We start from the raw sequence: 20657 nt of genomic DNA on the forward strand, positions 1-20657 counted from the left end.
TTGGAATAAAGCGAGTTTGAAGGATGATCTATTAAATGAAAATATTTTTATCTCTTTGCAACTTCCGGTTATACCGGAAGTTGCTTGTAACTTCGTTTTTTTAAGTGGGACACCCTGTATATTTTTACATTTTTGGATTCTCTTCGATGTCTTCTTTCTTAAAATATGAGGTTTTGTAATATTATACAGGGTATTTTAAAAGATAATTACGTTTTTTTATTAATTTCGTAGCAACATTCACACCCTGTAGAATTGTAGTAGTTTGACATCTAAAACTCTACTTACGTTCAAATGATTTTTAATATACTCTACTATTGTTAAGAATCATTAGTGTAGCTAAATTTTTAATTTTGGTATACAGGGTTGGTCGAAACTCGGAATGAGTATTTTCTGAGTTTTCTTAAATGGAACACCCTGTATTTTTGTATTGTAGTGAAATGATATTTTATGGTACTTTTTTATTTCTTAAGCATTCCCTATACCTAACTGCTTTAATTTGTGAGTTATTGGTGATTCAAGCTAAACATTAATTGCAACAGAAAATACGTAAAATTTTATTAGGTTGGCCGTGAAAATACTCAATACCAAATAATTTTTCAGAAATAAATACATATTAATCCAGACTGGTCCTTAAAATTACCAATAATGGTTTAGCTATCAAAATACCTACGTAGTTAAGATTGTTGGTGCGATTAACAATTAAGCACAAATTAAAGCAGTTAGGTATAGGGAATGCTTAAGAAATAAAAAAGTACCATAAAATATCATTTCATTACAATACAAAAATACAGGGTGTTCCATTTAAGAAAACTCAGAAAATACTCATTCCGAGTTTTGACCAACCCTGTATACTAAACTTAAAAATTTAGCTATACTAATGATTCTTAACAATAGTAGAGTATATTAAAAATTATTTGAACGTAAGTAGAGTTTTAGATATCAAACTACTACAATTCTACAGGGTGTTAATTTTGCTACGAAATTAATAAAAAAACTTAATTATCTTTTAAAATACCCTGTATAATATTACAAAATCTCATATTTTAAGAAAGAAGACATCGAAGAGAATCCAAAAATGTGAAAATATACAGGGTGTCCCATTTAAAAAAACGAAGTTATAAGCAACTTCCGGTATAACCGGAAGTTGCAAAGAGATGAAAATATTTTCATTTAATAGATCATCCTTCAAAACCACTTTATTCCAATTTTCATGATTCTGTTGCCTTTAGTTCTCGAGATATTTCTAATAGGCCAGTTATCTGCCTCACCCTGTATATGTACTTACTTTCGAGACAGGGGGATGCAATTGTTATTTTGACAGGGTATTTTTTAATATTAAAAATAAACATTCTAAAAAAGAGAGGTATTTTTTATGAAATTTTCTAACTGAAAGGTGATCAAACAAATTACGCGTACATGTGAATGAAAAGCGATATAGGTAAGCAGCAGTGTGAAAAAGAGCACCGATAGCTGTTCGAGTCCTCTATCGCAGCGAGTCTGTTCGCTCGAGCAAATTCACGTGACCTGGCGCTACCCATGTTGTTGTGCCTCAAAATGTTGGAGTAATATTTATATGGAGTAATAGTTTATTAATTAAAGTAAAATAATACGTACTATACAATAGATTTTGCAAATATGATAGAAAAAGATAAATTATTTATTATTACAAATACATATACATGGTGTTTCATTAATATTTGTCCATATAGTAACTGGAGAAACCTTAGCACAAAATACGAAGATTTAACCTAAAATACTTAAATAAAATGTGGTTCCTTACTGAGTTACAGGGTGTTTTATCTAAAAATTTAAAAACTATTTTTGCTCAGCATTTTAAAACTATTCGAGGCATCCTTTTGATACTTGGCAGAAAGTGCGACTACTATACACCCTACTAAATTATGATAAACAAACGTTTCTAGCTACTACCAGAGGCGTACGACGGGGATAGTGAATGGTTGATCCTTCTCAAATTCTACGCCACTGGAGGAATTACTATTTTAGTGCCATCTTTAGATTCTCCAATACTTCCTACGTAAATAATATACCCTTCATTGGTAACAATAAAGTCATTAGTTTTCGAGATATTTGAAGTTAAAAATGAAACGGCACAGATATTTTGATTAATTTATGATATGATTCATATGATTAAAATTTAAAAATTATTTGTTCCCAGTACTTTAAAAGTATTTGGCGTATCCTTATCATAGTTGGCAGAAAGTATAGGTACTGTACACCCTACTAAATTAAGATAAATAAACGTTTCTAGCTACTACCAGAGGCGTATGACAGGAAATAGTTGCTGGTTGACCCTTCCCAAATTCTACGCCACTGACGAAATTGCTATTTTAGTGTAATTTTTTGATTTTCCAATATTTTTTATGTAAATAATATACTCTTCATTCGTAACGATAAAATGATTAGTTTTCGAGATATTTGAAATTAAAAATGAAGCGACACAATACATTAGTCAAAATAACCGTGTCGTTTCATTTTTAACTTCAAAGATCTCGAAAACCAGTGTTGGAGAATCCAAAAATTGAACTAAAATAGCAATTCCGCCAGTGGCGTAGAATTTGTAAAGGGTCAAACATTCACTTTCCCCCATCGTACGCCTCTGGAAATAGCCAGAAACGTTTGTTTAACATAATTTAGTAATTTGTACATACTTATACTTCCTGCCAAGTATGAAAAGAATACGTCGATTAGTTTTAAAATGCTAAGCAAAAATAGTTTTTAAATTTTTAGATAAAACACCCTGTAACTAAGTAAGGAATCACATTTTATTTAAGTGTTTTAGGTTAAATCTTCGTATTTTGTGCTAAGGTTTCTCCAGTTACTATATGGACAATTATTAATGAAACACCCTGTATAGGTATAAAAGTATAAAAATATAAACTAAATTAATTATGTGTCCGAATCTTGTACTTCTGCTTCAAACTCTTTATCTGAGCTAAAATATTCATTTTCTTCTTATTCGTCAGACTCCCCTCGAGACTCAGATTCCTCTTCTATATGATCTGAAAATAGTTGTAATATGTGTTTAGAAGTAATTAAAAATTAATTAGTAATTAATTAATTGAGTTGCTACGTATTCTTTGTCCTTTTATACGGAGTCAAAACCTGGACAATCACGGGCGCATCTTAAAAACAAAAGTTGCCATTTTTGAGATGTGGTGTTACCGAAGAATGTAAAAAAATATCATGAACACAACTCGTAACAAACTGGGAAACATTAAGAAACATGAAAAAGGAAAAAGGTCGCATACTAAAAAATGAAAAACATGAGTTTGGTTATACAAGTAAAAGTGGAAGAAAAAAGAGAACCGGGAAGAAGACGCATATCCTGGTTGAAAATTTTAAAGTAGTGGAGTGTAAAAACAACAATAGAACTCTTCAGAACCGCTGGAGACAGAATAAAATGGGCCGTGATGATTGCCATTGTTCTGAAAGGATGAGGCACACGAAGAAGAATAAGGTTGAATTAATTTAATAAACACATAAAACTATTTATAGATCATATAGAGAAATCCGGGTCTCGAAGAGAGTCCGACGAAAAAGAAGAAGAAAATTAATATTTTAGCTCAGATGCAGAGTTTGAAGAAGAAGTACAAGATTCGGACACATAATTAATTTAATTAATTCTAAACATATATGACAACTATTTACAGATCATATAGAAGAGTTTGAAGCAGAAGTACAAGATTCGGCCAGAGAATTAATATAGTTTATATTTTTTTACTTTTATACCTGTATCTTTTTCTTAAAGTGCCTATCCGTTCCGGATGTTGGCAATCATCATGGCTATCTTGACTTTGTTTACCGCAGCGCGGAACAGTTCAGTGGTAGTGGTGTTATACCACTTTCGTAAATTTTGAAGCCAGGAAATGCGTCTTCTTCCCGGTCCCCTTTTACCATTCACCTTCCCTTGGATAATCAGTTGGAGAAGGCTGTAACGTTCTTGATTTCTCATTACATGTCCTAGATATACCTATATATGTATTTGTAATAATAAATAATTTACATTTTTCTATCATATTTGCAAAATCTATTGTATAGTACGTATTATTTTACTTTAATTAATAAACTATTACTCCATATAAATATTATTCCAACATTTTGAGGCACAACAACATGGGTAGCGCCAGGTCACGTGATTTTGCACGAGCGAACGGACTCGCTGCGATAGAGGACGCAAACAGCTATAGGTATACGCTTTTTTATCACACTGCTGCCTACCTATAGCGCTTTTAATTCACATGCACGCTTAATTTGTTTGATCACCTGGCAGTTAAAAAAATTTAGCAAAAAACCTGTCTTTTTTAGAGTATTTATTTTTAATATTTAAAAATACCCTGTCAAAATAACAATTTCACCTTTTTCATAAACTATATGGAGTAATAAAAATGGTGTACTGTAAAAATTCTAGGACTATTTTTAAACAAGATAAGCTTTTTCAAAATGTGACATATACACATGCAATAGTTGGAACCATATTATGGAAAACATTTTAGTATTAATTTTATAAAAAAAGTTACTCTTTATAAAATGCTCTGCCTAGTCTGAAATCTAAAATGCGATCATCAGATATAAAATTTTATTAATAGTGTACGAGGTATGTTAAAAAATATGAATTTGCTCACGAGTAAAGTACCTTTATATTTCACAATATCGAAAAGCGTTATTAGAAAAATTATTTGGAATTAAAAATTATATTATAATATGCAATTACATTCTTCTAATTGAAAAAAAAAATAAAAATTTTTAAATTTTTTTCAAATTACGGATACTCTTGGATATCCTACGGATATCTTGTTTAAAAATAGTCCTAGATTTTTTTGGAATACACCATTTGAAAGTAAAGAAAATAGGCTGTTTTCTATTATACAATGTATATCCCTAAATGTACAAGAAAAAAAGTCATAATGAGAAATTTAAAAATAAATCATAAAAAATATCAAAAATCATTAAAAGTATGAAACCTTGAAACAGCAGAACTTGCTTCAAAGTAGTCGAGCAACCTTATACAATAGACCATTTTAAATGTAATAAATCCTCTTTCTAATAAATGTTCCAATTCATATACTAGAAATGCGTAAAAAAAAGTTACAGAACAATGTTTGCAAAATAATGGGGAAAATGGTCCAAAAATGCTGTGAGCGGTGCATTTTGAAAAATCCTATTTCGGAAAATTTAAATCCTAGAGACTTCTGCTAAACGCCATTTTAAAGAGACAGAATGTTAGTTAATTTCTGCTGAAGCAATGTCTATACCTATATCCATGTGGAAAAAAGTTATGGGGCAAAAAACAAAATTGCTTTTTTTCGTGTTGTTTTTTTGCTTTTCTTTTAAATATACACTGCGGTGCAAAAAAAATCGATGTACTAAAAATTTGGTGAGTTTTGATGTTTCGAATTTCGTAAACCTGTTGTCCGATTTAAGTGATTTTTTACCACGTTATAGCCTTATTCATTGACAATATCTCTGTAATAACATTGTTGCGAGACAGTCAAACTATCATTGTATACCGGGTGTACGAATCAAACTGTGTTTTTTTCTCAAAGTTTGCATCACCCTGTGGATTCTAGCATTTATAAAATACTGAAATTAAAACCCAACTATAGCCTCAGCTTTTCTTAACATTTTGTCTTTCGATTCATTCGCTTATGTTGGATAATAAAAAAGTTAGGTACTTTAACAACTGGCCATGTTCGTCATCAGTACAGGATGTTTCTAAAATATTTGCACAAAATTTTAAGGGGTTATTGTACATGAGAAAATAATGACAATTTGCTTTATAATCATATGTCCGTAAACGCTTCGTTTCCGAGATACGGGATGTTCAATTTTTTTTACAAACTGATGATTTACTTATTGCTTTAAAACCAGTTGAGATGTGCAAATCAAATTTGGTGGGTTTTAAGACGTAGTTATTGCACATTTTTTGACATACAATTAAGAATTTAATATTCACCAGTGGCGGGCAAACGGGTATTATGACCGATAATATTACCCGTACGCACGCCAATGGTGAATATAAAATTCTTAATTGTATGTCAAAAAATGTGCAATAACTACGGTTTAAAACCCAACGAATTTGATCTTCATATCTCAACTGGTTTTAAAGCAATAAATAAATCTTCAGTTTGTAAAAAGAAATTGAACATCCCGTATCTCGGACACGAAGCGTTTGCGGGCATATGATTATAAAACAAATTGTCATTATTTTCTCATGTAAAATTACCCCTTAAAGTTTGTCGCACTTATTTAGAAACACCCTGTACTGATGACGAACATGGCCAGTTGTTAAAGTATCTAACTTTTTTATTATTCAAGATAAGTGAATGAATTGAAATACAAAATGTTAAGAAAACCTGAGGCTACAGTTGGGTTTTAATAGTATTTTATAAATGCTAAAATAGTCCACAGGGTGATGCGAACTTTGAGAACAAAACACAGTTTGATTCGTACACCCGGTATACAATGACAGTTTAACTGTCTAGCAACAATATTATTACATCGATATTGTCAATGGGTAAGGCTATAACGTGGTAAAAAATCACTTAATTCGGACAACAGGTTTAGGAAATTCAAAACATCAAAAATTACCAAATTTTTAGTGGATCGATTTTGTTGCACCGCAGTGTATTTTTGTAAATAAAAATATTTTTACTATAAAATGTAATATTTCGATAGTAAGGTTAACCTGGAACAATTTTCCTGTAGAGGTCTTTGTACCAAAAGTGAATAGCACTCACCCTAATTCACCCTGTGCCTAGGGACTAATTCACCCATTTCTCAAAAACGCACCCATTTAAATGGTAGCACTCCGAAGTTTTTTCAAATTTAGAGGTCCATTGACTATATGAGACAATAAAATCCCGTTAACGTTGTAGTTCCTTTTAGCTCTCTTATTTTGAACATAATCAATAGCCTATAATGACGGATTTAAATAATATAAAATTTCCTCTTCCAGTAAATATTTCAGCACTCCTTGCTTCATTTGATAAAAGAGTGTATGATACATTAGTTAATTTTGTGACTAGGACAAAAGTAGACGTTTGATATATCTTAAGTTATAGTCTGTGTCCAAATAGATTCTGTCTGATGCCAAACACACACACACTTTCTGGCATAGTTTTGCAGTTATTTCGATTTTGTCCATTATATTTCCCATCTTATTTTTTTATATCCTCAAGATTCTCATTTTTTCTTTTGTTGTCATCTACTACTTGCCTCATTAATTCCATCATATATTCCATCGAGGTTTTTCAAAAATATATAAAAAAAATTTAAAGAAAAAAAATCACTAAGAGGATTTAAACCTCCGAGGGGTTGAACCGGGTTAACATCTTATCGTAGTGACAAAAAAAGCAAAAAAAACAAAACAAAAAACAATACAAAAAAACAAAGCAAAAAACAAAACAAAAAAAAGAATGCATTTATTTTAAATATTAACATTAATAATTTTATTTGTAAAATGTATACACTATGTGTTCTTGAAAAACATTAAGTATAATATATATATATATAATATTTATTAACATAGTATGTACATTAGCTGTAATGAGTAGGTAAAATAAGAAGTACAAAATTGTAATATTAGTATAATAACACTATTTCACTAATTGGCAATATTTTTAATACATTTACTTTTGATTGAGACTGGCTGAATGACTATAGTCCAAGCATAAAAAAAAATTCCATCATTTCATTCTGGTCATTTATTTCAATTGTTTTTGTTTTCATCTTATCTGGTGTTCGGTGTATTTTCACATTTCCTAGTTCAACGTTGTTCTTCCTTTTACCACCATCTGGATAGAGCTTATCTAAAAGATACCAATCGCCAAATTGCCATTTCTAACTCAATTACATTTTTTTTACTTAATGGCACCGGCATAGCCAAAAGGACAGTCATGTTTTCTGATGGTGAATTAATTACACCAACTGCCTCATAATATTAAAATTAGTTTATCTAAAAAGTCCCAAACACCAAATATCTAAACTCAATCTTTCCCCCCCAAAAAATAGAGAAAAGTAAAAAATCATGAAATGTCTATTTCTGATCTATTATTATCACTGTCTGTCATCTTTGACTTTCTTTTTATTTGAATATTAATAGCAATAACTCTTCAATAATACCGTTTTAGTCTCTATTTCACTGGCGCAGTTAAACTTTTATGGAATTCGCTAGATATCGTTGTTCAACTGTTTTGGTTAGGCTCGTTCCACAAAATTCTTAAATAATCAGGCAGATATTAAAAACACTCTGCTGCAAATATTTTAATATCTACAGTTCTTCTTCGTTTCGTTATGGTGCAATTCAGTCTTCTTGTAAAGCCTCTTTGACAAGGAATATATTCCGAAACATCAGGTGTCAGAGGATGGCAAGAGACTCGAATTGAATCAAAACGAAACGATTGTTTTCTTTTTTGTCATACCTTACTCGGTTTTAGAGGACAAAATGACCACGTTTCATTAAAGTAATTTGCGACGCATTATTGGAGTGTTCTCCTAGCGGCACCGCTTGGTACTAGTGTACCTCGGTTAACAGATTAGTGGATTCGTGGTCGAAATTATTTTTCACTCATTTCATCATTCCCCGTTAGAGGACAGTCTAACCATACTCCGGTGCAAATATTTTAATATCTGCAGTTCTTCTTCGTTTCGTTATGGTGCAATTCAGTCTTCTTGTAAAGCCTCTTTGACAAGGAATAGATTCCGTAACATCAGGCGTCAGAAGATGGCAAGAGACTCGAAATAAATCAAAACGAAACGATTATTTTCTTTTTTGTCATACCTTATTCGGTTTTAGAGTACAAAATGACCACGTTTCATTAAAGTAATCTGCGACGCATTATTGGAGTGTTCTCTTAGCGGCGCCGCTTGGTACTAGTGTACCTCGGTTAACAGATTACTGGATTCGTGGTCGAAATTATTTTTCACTCATTTCATATAAAAAAGTATAAACACAAACTTGCACAAAAAATTACTAAGTTTTCACTCTAATGGCATATAAAACAACATAATGCTATTCTACATCCCACCAGAATGAAAACAATGGGAACCTTCTCTGGTTACACCTCCGAGGCTTCTACAATTTGCAAGCCATACGGATGCTGAGACTAAGGAAGATGAGGGAATTCTACAATTTACAATTCACGTTCCATCTGCTCAGCGCGGTAAAGTTCCAACGAGAATGGTTCCCTTCATACTCCAATCAGAGTAAACGTAAATCAAAAATGAATAAACATTTTCAATCTCGTCGCAAAACGAAAATACAGCCGAACCATATTCTAGTCCAATCAGAGAGTGCAGCAACCACCTCTACCGGTTTCGAAACTTATTAGTCTCTCATCAGGAGGCACATATGCTGCTCTCTCTCTCTGATCCAACCAAAACAAACGCCAGTGTGCAGTCCCGGATTGCAACGAACGAAATGGCATAGATGCCCTAGCGGCAACTGCTACCAAAATTACTAAGTTTTCACTCTAATGGCATATAAAACAACATAATGCTATTCTACATCCCACCAGAATGAAAACAATGGGAACCTTCTCTGGTTACACCTCCGAGGCTTCTACAATTTGCAAGCCATACGGATGCTGAGACTAAGGAAGATGAGGGCTGAGACTGAGGAAATTGAAAATGGTTATTCATTTTTTTGATTTACATTTACTCTGATTGGAGTATGAAGGGAACCATTCTCGTTGGAACTTTACCGCGCTGAGCAGATGGGACGTGAATTGTAAATTGTAGAATTTCCTCATCTTCCTTAGTCTCAGCATCCGTATGGCTTGCAAATTGTAGAAGCCTCGGAGGTGTAACCAGAGAAGGTTCCCATTGTTTTCATTCTGGTGGGATGTAGAATAGCATTATGTTGTTTTATATGCCATTAGAGTGAAAACTTAGTAATTTTGGTAGCAGTTGCCGCTAGGGCATCTATGCCATTTCGTTCGTTGCAATCCGGGACTGCACACTGGGGTTTGTTTTGGTTGGATCAGAGAGAGCAGCATATGTGCCTCCTGATGAGAGACTAATAAGTTTCGAAACCGATAGAGGTGCTTGCTGCAGTCTCTGATTGGACTAGAATATGGTTCGGTTGTATTTTCGTTTTGCGACGAAATTGAAAATGGTTATTCATTTTTGACAAACTTGTACGTTTCAATAATATAGTCGTAGAAAAAAATATAGTGTACGATATACTATAAAAAGTAAAATAATTGTAAAAATAAGTGAAAATATACCTTGCATTTTTGTCGTCTTCTACTACGTCGCTAGATTCTTCGGCACACAACGATGGAGGCTCATTGTCAAACAAATTCGCTCTATTACTGCTATTTTCCACTGGTCTATATGGAAGAAAATCGTCTGGGTCGGAAAACGTGTCCGATTTGGTGTCCCAGTCATCCTCGTCTGGTGGTGGAGTAGAATCAAACAGACTGACGACTGAAGGAACCGAAAGAGTTGGTGGAGAAATAGATTTAGAGGAGGGAAGTGTTTCTACGTCTGATATGTTGGTAGTAGTAGACGTTGGTCGAGGTTTTTCAGCAACGGCAGGTTTTGTTGGTTGTTTTCCTATAAATGAAAAACAATAATCCTATATCAAGAAAAACTAGACAGATTAGACAGATTACCAGAAATACAAAGAAGAGAATATATGAGGCTATCAGCGCAAAAGTGGTGTAACCCCAGACTACTTACTTAGGAGATAATAAGGAATTAAAATTTGGGTAAATTGATTTTTAATTTATTTTTTTTGTAAACATTATTTTATTTGCTTTGTTTTTGATTTATAAAAAATACTTTAGAATCTACACTAACTGTATAGTTTTGTGTTAATTAAGCTAATAATTAGAAAAAAAAATGTGGGTTACACCACTTCCGCACGTATCATATTTTGATTGTATGTGAAATAATAAACAGGTTACACCACATGAGCACAAGTTTTATTAGGAAACAGTGCAAATAGTACATAGTTATGGTAATTCTTCGTATGACTCATAATGAAACACTTTATCCTGGACTCTGTTGGAACTATTAAGGCTATTATAGAAAGTATAATGTACTTATGCGGGATGAACTGTAACAATTCAAAAAGTTCTTTTTTTTTTCAGCAATAGTTGGTTTTTCCAAAGCATCTAGTTGTACTACAGTTTCTGACTGCCTTCTCTTCACACTGACTTCTTCAAAGAGAACTTCTTCATTATTTGAGTATTTGTAGAAGATTGAAAATGGATGAAGTTTATGGAATTTTAACCACTGAATTTTTAACCACTCCTCTTTGGTTTTACCAACTGAAATTCTTCGATTAGTTATATTTTTTTCTAGTGATTTGGAAGAGAAAAAATCACTTGCAATCAGTTGTATAACTTTGAATGTTTTTTTTTCGAGCCGTTTTAATTACTTACCATATAACTACAGTTATATGTTACATATGGTACATATATTTCCTTAAAGAATTTTTTATTTTTTTCTATTAGGCCAAAATCTTGGTCATAGGGTAGGTATGAATGTCCACTTACCAAAAATTTATGATCTATTTCTTCAATAGTGAACTCCGGATTAGAAACCACATACTGGCAAATCAATGCCAACTTAATATTTCTATTTTGCCCCCCACACTGATCGGAGTACATAATTACTTTAACGAGGTTACACCACTCTTGCTCTATAGTTTTGCTTAATACGACCCGTGCAAAAACAGATTTTTTTAGCGCCATCCGTTGATGGGTATTAAAAGGTGGCTTACACTACTGTTGTATTGAAGATTATAATGTAACGAATGTATTTTACACCAAAACAGCATTTTGCAAAAATGTGGGTTACACCACTTTTGCGCTGATAGCCTCATATATAACACCTTGGTACGTAGTATAATGACCTATGGAGCAGAGAATTGGGTAATGAACAAACGAAACAGGTGGAAAATTACAGCAACTGAAATGGAGTTCATGAGAAGAAGCTGCAGAGTAACATAACAAGAATAGATCGCATTAGAAATGAGGAGATAAAATGAAGAATGTCACTAGAACAGCTCAGCTACATCGAAGAAAAACGTTTAATCTGGTATGGACATGTGAGAAGAGCAGACCGTACAAGGTGGATATCAAAGATTTCGGATTGGAGCCCAATAGGAAAGAGAAGAAGAGGTATACCCCGAAGATCATGAAGAGATGAAGTGGATGAGGCCATGGAAAGACGAGACCTTAGAGACGGAGAATGGCAGAACAGAAACGACTGGAGACGTTGGATGAAAGAAGGAAGGAGGGGACAGCTGTGAAAATCCTTATATAGATAGATAGATATATCAAGTGATGTGTCTGTGTCTGGGTGCATATGTACGCCAAAAATTCGTTCTGGGATCTTAAATATAGAATTCGTCTAAAAAAGTGGAACATATTATTTCTATTAGAAGATATTTTCTCTTTTGTTCAAAAGTTTACAACAATCAAACATATGTTTCCAATTTTCATACTTTAATGAAATTTTATAATTTTCCACATCCCACTTAGCACATCTCGCCTAGTCGCTTAACAATTTGACAAAACCTTAAACAAGCTTGCCTAACCTAACCCAACTTTAAGTATCTCTTATTTCGCTTACATAGACGTCTATGTATGCCATAGACCCCATCGAGATATAATACCTAGACTGCGCGTTGCAATCTAAAACTGTTCCCCAGTGCGACAGAGAAAAAGTAAACATGGTATGCATCTCTTTCTAATCGGCGGTGTTTATCAAATCGGCGGCAGTGGGAAAGTCAAATCGTCGATAAACGCCGCTGATTAGAAAGAGATGCATACCATGTTTACAAACACTTTTCTCTGTCGCACTGGGGGAAACGTTTTAGATTGCAGCGCGTAGTCAAGGTATTATATATCTATGATGTTCGCTTACTCACATAACATAACCTAACAAAAGCTCACCTAGGAATATTGCTGAAACTGAGGTGAAACCGCTGGGTGATGTACCTCATAACGCCATATTAGTGTACAATACTATAGTTGATATGCTATTGTACTTGTTATCAAATTAACTCATAGAATATATAATTCTGATTGTTAATAAATGCTTACAAAAAAAAATCGCGATCGCTTAGCTCGATCTCATAACTTAAACCTAACATCTGACTATAATTATTTTACACTAGAGTAAAAATATTGACAAAAAATGTGTTAAAACAATAAAACAAAAAAAAAACAAATGTGTCATGTGGAAAAAACGGTATATTTAGGTCAAAGTTCGGTAGTTTTTCTTAAAATATTCCCAAATTCTGATACTTTAGTCAGTCAAAATCTTGCAAAAAGTTGTTAATTTCTGTAAAAATCTCATTAAAACTAAGTGATTTTTATAAAAATAATTTACTTCCAAAAATATATTAAACCTGGTGATTTGGTACAACCCTTATATGCGCTGATGATATAGTTTTAATAACAGACACGGTGCAGAAAATACGAAAACTAATACACATGTGGCAAAAGACAGAATTTAAAAATGGAAATAAATCTCAATAAAACAAAACTTATGATAATAAATGAAGATGAGAAAAAAGAAAGCAATACAAATACATATAATAGTAAAGGAACAAGTAATAGAACAAGTATCTACTTTTGAATATTTGGGAAATGTAAAAACAGATTATGGGAAAAAGGACATAGCAATACGTAATACACTGAAGAAAGCTACTAACGTGCATTACTCTTTAAATAATACAATTTTTGGGAGATCAAAAATAAATAACAAAACTAAACTCAGTATATAATATAACAGCATGGTTAATCCGATAATGACATATGGGCGGAAAGTGGGATTGTGCAAAAGAAACATGAATCAATGATAAACGCGACCGAGATGAAATACATGAGAAGAATAGCTGGAGTTACGAAGTTTGAAAGATTTAGAAATGAGGATATATCGAGAGAATGGGGCAAGAGCCGATAATAAGGAAGATCGAAAACCAACGATTGAACTGGTTTGGCCACATAGAGCGTGTGGAGCAAAATAGACTAACGAAGAAAGTACATGAAGCCAAAATGAGAAACAAAAGAAAAAGGAAAGACCAAGGAAGATATGGATATACCAAATCCATGATATAGGTGAAAAGAGAGTCATGACTATAAGGGATATAAAGAACCTGGCCACCAAAAAAAGTGCTTGAAAGAAATGGATAAGAGGCGGAATCCGACGCCGTGAAAGGCACCAAGGATTATGAGAAAGAAAAAGAAGAAGATTTTGGTACAAATGTTATAAATTGTTCATATTTTAGTAAATATCTTGAAAAAAGTTGTTAATTACTGTAAACATTTTGTTAAAACTTGGTAACATTAGTATACATGTTGCAAAATATTTATAATTTTCTTAAAACTTACAAAAACTTTAAAAATTTTTTGTGAAATGTTTGAATTTTAATAAAAATCTTGCTGTGACTTAATTTCTGTGAATATATTTTTAAAATTTGTGAAAATGTACAAACAAAAAATTTTGTAAAAAGATGTGTGTGTGTGTGTGTGTGTGTGTGTGTGTGTGTGTTTTGCTTTATGGCGCTGGAACTAAGCCAATTAGCCAGAGTAAAAAAGATGGAACGATTAAATGTTAACTATTACAATTTTGTTAACTTTTATTTTTCGGTAAAAGATTAGATTTTGTATAATTATGGCAACATTGCCCAGTTATTTGTATGGCACATTTAAGAGCTCCCGTAGACTGCAGACTTTTTATCGGCCGATAGTTTGGTCGGGTTGGGCTGTTAGTGCGCATACCGAGCCAAACTAAACAGTTGAGTTGGTGACGGGGGCGCAGACTAGCAACTGTTAACCAACTATTCTCGGACGATTTAGTACTAAAGTTCTTATTTGACTGTTGAAGTGAGTAGTCGCACAATGCAAAAATTATCCAGAAATGTTATTATCGCTCTCAATTGATGAGGAAAACCAAGAAGAGATTCCGAGAGTTTTGAGTGCATCCCATTCATAATGGAAGAAATAAGAAGACGATAAAAACTAACAGATATGATAAAGAAGATTGCCATGTTAAAATGGAACATGGTTGGACACATAGGAAGAATGGAAGACAACCGTTGGACGAAGCGAATTCTTAAATGGCGACCACAGACAAGCAAGAGAAGTAGAGGCAGACCTCAAACAAGATGCGCTGATGACATCAAGTGAATGGCTGGCCAAGAATGGATACAAAAAACAACAAACAGAAATGAATGGATACACCTAAGGGAGGCTTACTTCCGACGATGGATGGAACAGCTGCTGATGATGATGAATTCTCAGTGAAAGATATTTCAGTGGAAAATTCTACACACTACTACTATCGGTTTACAGCGTTCTCCGACGCCTTCCGACTCCTAACCGCCATTCTTCTCTGTTTAACCATAGACCTGGAGGGATTTCTCTTTCCTCTAGTTATTTTTCAATTCCCTCCCTCCAGCTTCTTCTCGGCCTTCCTCTTTTTCTTCTCCCTTGTGGTGTCCATGCCAAAATCTGTTTAGGGATCCTGTCATCTGGCATTCTCTGTACATGGCCGTACCATACCAGTTGTTTTACTGTATGTGTTACTCCCATCATTTCTCATATTCTCTCGTTCGGTATCCGATCTCTTCTTGATTTGCCTGCTGCTCTTCTCCAGAAGTCCATTTCTGTTACTAGTAACATTTTCTGCGCTCTTTGTTTCAGTGGCCAAACTTCACTGCCATATGTGATTATACTTTTAAGTATGCTATTGTATATGAGCTGTTTGTTCGCTTTAGATATTGTCTGGTCCCACAGAATGCCGCTCATCATGGATATGGCTTTTCTACCCTGTATGTTTCTACACAATGCGTTCTAAATTACTTGGTTACCCAAAAAAGTTTTTCGCCTTTTATCGGATGATCATAGCCGGCTTCAATGAACTTCTTCTTCTTGTAGTTCCTTCTCCTATCGGAGGTTGGCTATCATCACAGTTATCCGTACCTTATTGACGGCTGCTCTGAAAAGATCTACTGAGCTGCAACCATACCACTCTCATAAGTTTCTCAGCCAGGAAATTCTTCTTCTACCTATGGATCTTTTCCCCTTAATTTTTCCCTGCATTATGAGCATTAATATCTCATACTTCGCACCTCTAGTAATATGGCCCAAATATTCCAGCTTTCTTGTTTTGATGTTCTTTATCACGTCGCAATCCTTTTGTAGCCTTCTTAAGACTTCTGGATCGGCCGATAAAAAGTCTGCAGTCTACGGGGCTCTAACGAAACTACTATGGCTGTCATTTCATAAAATATTAGCTACGGAGGAATTTTTAGGAGAGCAGCATCTGTTAATGAAAAGGTGTCAAAATATAATTGTACCATACGAGTAGGTAGGAATTTTTAATTTACCTTTAAATAAATTATCTTCATCAACTATTACTTCTTTCGGGAACAAATCGTCGTCAAACGATGATCCACTCTTTGGTTTAAAGTTACTGACTGGATCTAAGTATTCACCGACATTATCAGTGACTTTTTCAGCGTCTTTAGTAGCAACTTCTGGAGGATCTATAATCAACAAGACATAAAAAATTAGAAAGTTATGTTAGGCCTTCAATTCAGCGTGAAACACGTTGATAAACAATGTCGAAAAAAAATTCTAATAGATTTTATAAAAGACAGCTCATAGAAAAAACAATAACATTCAATTCTGAATTGCACATTGTATTCGTGCACCTCCGAAAGGCCTATGATAGTATTCCAGTCAGCAACCTGTGGAAAGCAATGTAAAATCACTGAGTAGATAGCACATACACAAATGCAGTCAAATCACTTTACGAAGACAATAAATGTAGAATTAAATTTGGACAAAACTACTCAGAACCGTTTAAAGTCGATAAAGAACTACAACAAGGATGCTGCCTGTCACCGACCTTATTTAAACTTTACACAGATGAAACACTAAAAAACGTGAACAAGAAATGTGGACAGATGGGAGTAAAAATTGACGACAACTATATCTAAGGTGTTTTACATAACATTACATTACATTATAGTATATTACACTCTCTGGTGATTTCTAATAAGAATGAAACTAGTAAGTGTGTTTATGGCGCTCTCTGAACAAACTAAAATATAATACGTCTCTTATTTTCGTTTCACGGCGAAGTTCTTTTGTATTAGTTTTACTAATTAGTTTGCTCCTGCATTAAACCCGAATTTTTCGCGAAATGCAGAGTGAATCAATTATATCTAATGTATAAAGTGTGAAGTTAAGTGAGTAATCTTAGCGCAGAACAAAAAATAATAAACAAAATATTAAAAGTGTGCTCTAAATTGGCAAAAATAAAAGGTAAGCATAACACATAAGCAAATAAAACGTCATCGATTATTCGAAGTGGAACCTCGTTCGATTGGAACGCGGTGTTGCCAATTCGACAGGGAAGTCCTGTAACTAGGGAGGATCAAAATAATATATACTGCTCAATATAATTTTATTAAAAAAAAAGAAAAAAAGTAAAACGTTACACTGAGAAAGGTTAAGTTTCTGAGGAGATAGTCCGAACGAGGCTTTTATCGCAGTGAAACGAACCAGTTGCAATGAGCAGAGAAGATAAAAAATACGAAGAGCTATTTCGAATGGAAAGTGACGGTACTAAGACAGACGAAAACGACAAGAAGAGAAAAGAGGAAGAATTGGGACGGGCTTTCAACAAAAGTCGAAAAATAAACAGATGGAGAAAATGGAGGAGAATGTACAAAAAAATTATGGAAATGATGGCAGGAGTAAGTTTAAAAATCGAGGAACAATCAAGAGAACTTAATGAGATGCGTAGAGAGCAGGAAGAATATAGAGATGAAATAAGAGAACTACGACAGGAGAATATAACATTAAGAGAAGAAAACACAAAACTAAAACAGGCAGTTTATCAAATAGAAGAAAGGCCTGAAAGTTTAGAAAATCAAAAAAGGCGAAAAAATATAGTTATACAGGGTCTGAACATAGATACAAATGGCCCAGATATCCTAAAGCATGCAATGAAAAATGTTATGCAGACAGAATTAGAAGTAGATGTACAAATAGAGAAGGCTCTGAAGTTAGGAGAAAAAGTTTGTTTGGTGGAGCTTGAAAAGGAAGAAGATAAAAGAAAAATCATGCGAAACAAAACCAAATTGAGAAATCGAGAAGAAGGTCTGGTTTATATCAACGATGACCTATCAAAGAACGACAGAATTGGACAGAAACGTGTCAGACAAAAAGCGCAAGAACTAAGAAAGGAAGAAAAGTGAAAGTAGGATATAAGAAAATATATGCCGATCATGAAATATGGCACTGGGATGGAAAGAACCAAACGTTGGTGGTAGAGACCAAAGCAAAAAACTAAGCAACAGCAATGAAAGGAAACAAAGGACGACGAAAAATGCAAAGAAGAGGATTACGAACTATGGAAATAAAACAAATCAAGACAGCAATAAAAAAGAAAAGCCGAAAAATGACAAGATACAGTTTGCAACAGAGAAAAATGAGACGGAAACGACGCAGGCAATGGACAAGGCAATAAGTAAAAATAACAAAAAGAAAACTAAAGTCAACTTGGGTACATGGAATGTAAGAGGCACATACGAAACAGGAAAACTCAAAGAATTAATTAGAGAAATTAAAACATATAATGTAGAAATAATAGCTTTACAAGAGACAAAACAATTGGAGACAGAAATAGTAGAAATAGAAGACGTGGTATTTTTTAAAAGCGGGGGAGAAACCAGAACGTTAGGAACAGGTTTTATAATACAGCGAAAATGTAAGGAAAGAGTAATGGCATTCCAACCAATATCAGATAGATTATGCACAATAAGATTAAAAAGGGACAAATGAAGCATAAGTATAATAAATGTACACGCACCGATTGAAGATGCCACAGAAGAAGAAAAAGATGAATTCTACGAGCAACTGGAAAGAGAATATGATAAATTACCAGGGTTTGACATCAAAATAATAATGGGAGACTGCAACGCCAAAGTCGGAAGAGAGAATATATACGAGCACATAATAGGGAAATATAGTAAGCATGAGGTGTCGAACGATAATGGCCAAAGAATAATAGGCTTTGCAACAGAAAGGCAAATGGTGATAAGAAGCACACAATTACGCCGAAAAGATATATATATATATATATATATATATATATATATATATATATATATATATAAAGGAACGTGGATTTCCCCTGATAAAAAGACACTAAATCAGGTAGACCATATTTTAATAGACAAGAAACATGCAAACAATGTAATAAATGTAAAGAGCATGAGAGGAGCGGACTGTAACTCGGACCACTACTTGGTGAGAGCAGAATACAAAATCGAGCATAACATAAAGAAAAACAATAAAACAAAAGAAAAAAATTGGAAATCAATTCAACATAGGACTATTAAAAGATAACAACACACAGAAGAAGTATGAACAGGGAATAACCAACAGACTAATCAGGGAACAAGAAACGTCAAACCCAGACAAACAATGGGAAAATATAAAAGAAGCAATCTTGAACACAAGTAAAGCAATCCTAGCGAAAACCAAAAGAAAACACAAAACAAAAGATTGATATGATGAAGAATGTCAAGAAGTAGCAGAAGCAATAAGAAAGGTAAGACTCAAAAATCTCACAAATGACGAAGAAAGCACTAGAGAAGAATATAGAGAATTGAGAAACATCATGAAAAGAAAATGTCGCAGCAAAAAGAGAAAATACAACGAGAGCAAACTGAAAGAAATAGAAGAAAAATTAAAAACAAAAGAAATAAGATCATTCTACCAGGAAGCAAAAAAATGGATAGAGGATTTCAAAAAAACAACCCATATATGAGAGATGATAAAGGGATGTTGCTAAATAAGCCGGAAAAAATAATGGGAAACTGGCAAAACTATTTCACAGAACTGCTAAATAAGAGCGAAGTACAAAAGGAAACAAATCATGAAATTAAAGATGATCAGATAGCAATAGAAATACCCACAGAACAAGAAATGAAGAACGAAATAAAGAGTTTGAAAAATAACAAAAGCCCAGGAATAACAGAAATATCGGCCGAAATGATAAAATCAGGAGTGAAAGACTACAGAAAGAGATATATGACCTGATAAAAAGAATATGGGAAGTAGAAAAAATGCCAGAAGAGTGGACCATAGCAAGGATATGCCCTATACATAAAAAAGGAGATAGAATGCTATGCGAAAACTACAGAGGCTATTATTAGAAACTATTATTAGAAATAGTTTACAAAATCTTGGCACAAAGTATAAGAAAAAGGCTAAGTCAATATTCGGAAAAAATACTGGGAGAATACCAGGCAGGTTTTAGAAACAACAGATCAACGACTTACCAAATATTTGCCTTAAAAGAAATACTGACTACCTGTTACGAACATAAACAGTACTATATGCTTTGTTCATAGACTTTAAGCAGGCTTACGACACAGTAAATAGACAGCAGATGTACGAACTGATGAAAGAATTGGGGATACCAAGTAAAATTGTCAGGATGGTAAAGATGACGATGGAAAACACAACAAACGAAATAGCCTGGAAAGGGTATACATCCAAAAAGTTTGAAACCAAGGAAGGATTACGACAAGGAGACCCACTATCAACAACGGCATTCAATCTAACATTGAAAGGAATAATCAGGAAAAGCAG

The 20657-nt window shown here is 33.5% G+C and overlaps 1 protein-coding gene across 2 annotated transcripts in view; it reads right to left on the reverse strand.

Annotated features, from left to right (window-relative positions):
• The window catches only part of LOC114335879 (WASH complex subunit 2C), a 136242-nt gene that overhangs the window by 39883 nt on the left and 75702 nt on the right, over window positions 1–20657 (reverse strand). The window contains exons 10-11 of one of the 2 annotated variants that reach the window (XM_028286168.2): window positions 16373–16531; window positions 10248–10578 (exon numbers count right to left, since the gene is read on the reverse strand). In XM_028286168.2, coding sequence (XP_028141969.2) covers window positions 10248–10578; window positions 16373–16531 — 490 coding nt within the window. The remainder of the gene's footprint in view (window positions 1–10247; window positions 10579–16372; window positions 16532–20657) is intronic. The other variant, XM_028286169.2, reaches the window with a different exon arrangement.

The sequence above is a fragment of the Diabrotica virgifera genome, chromosome 4 (genome assembly GCF_917563875.1).
Source record: "Diabrotica virgifera virgifera chromosome 4, PGI_DIABVI_V3a".
Classification (NCBI taxonomy): Eukaryota; Metazoa; Arthropoda; class Insecta; order Coleoptera; family Chrysomelidae; genus Diabrotica; species Diabrotica virgifera.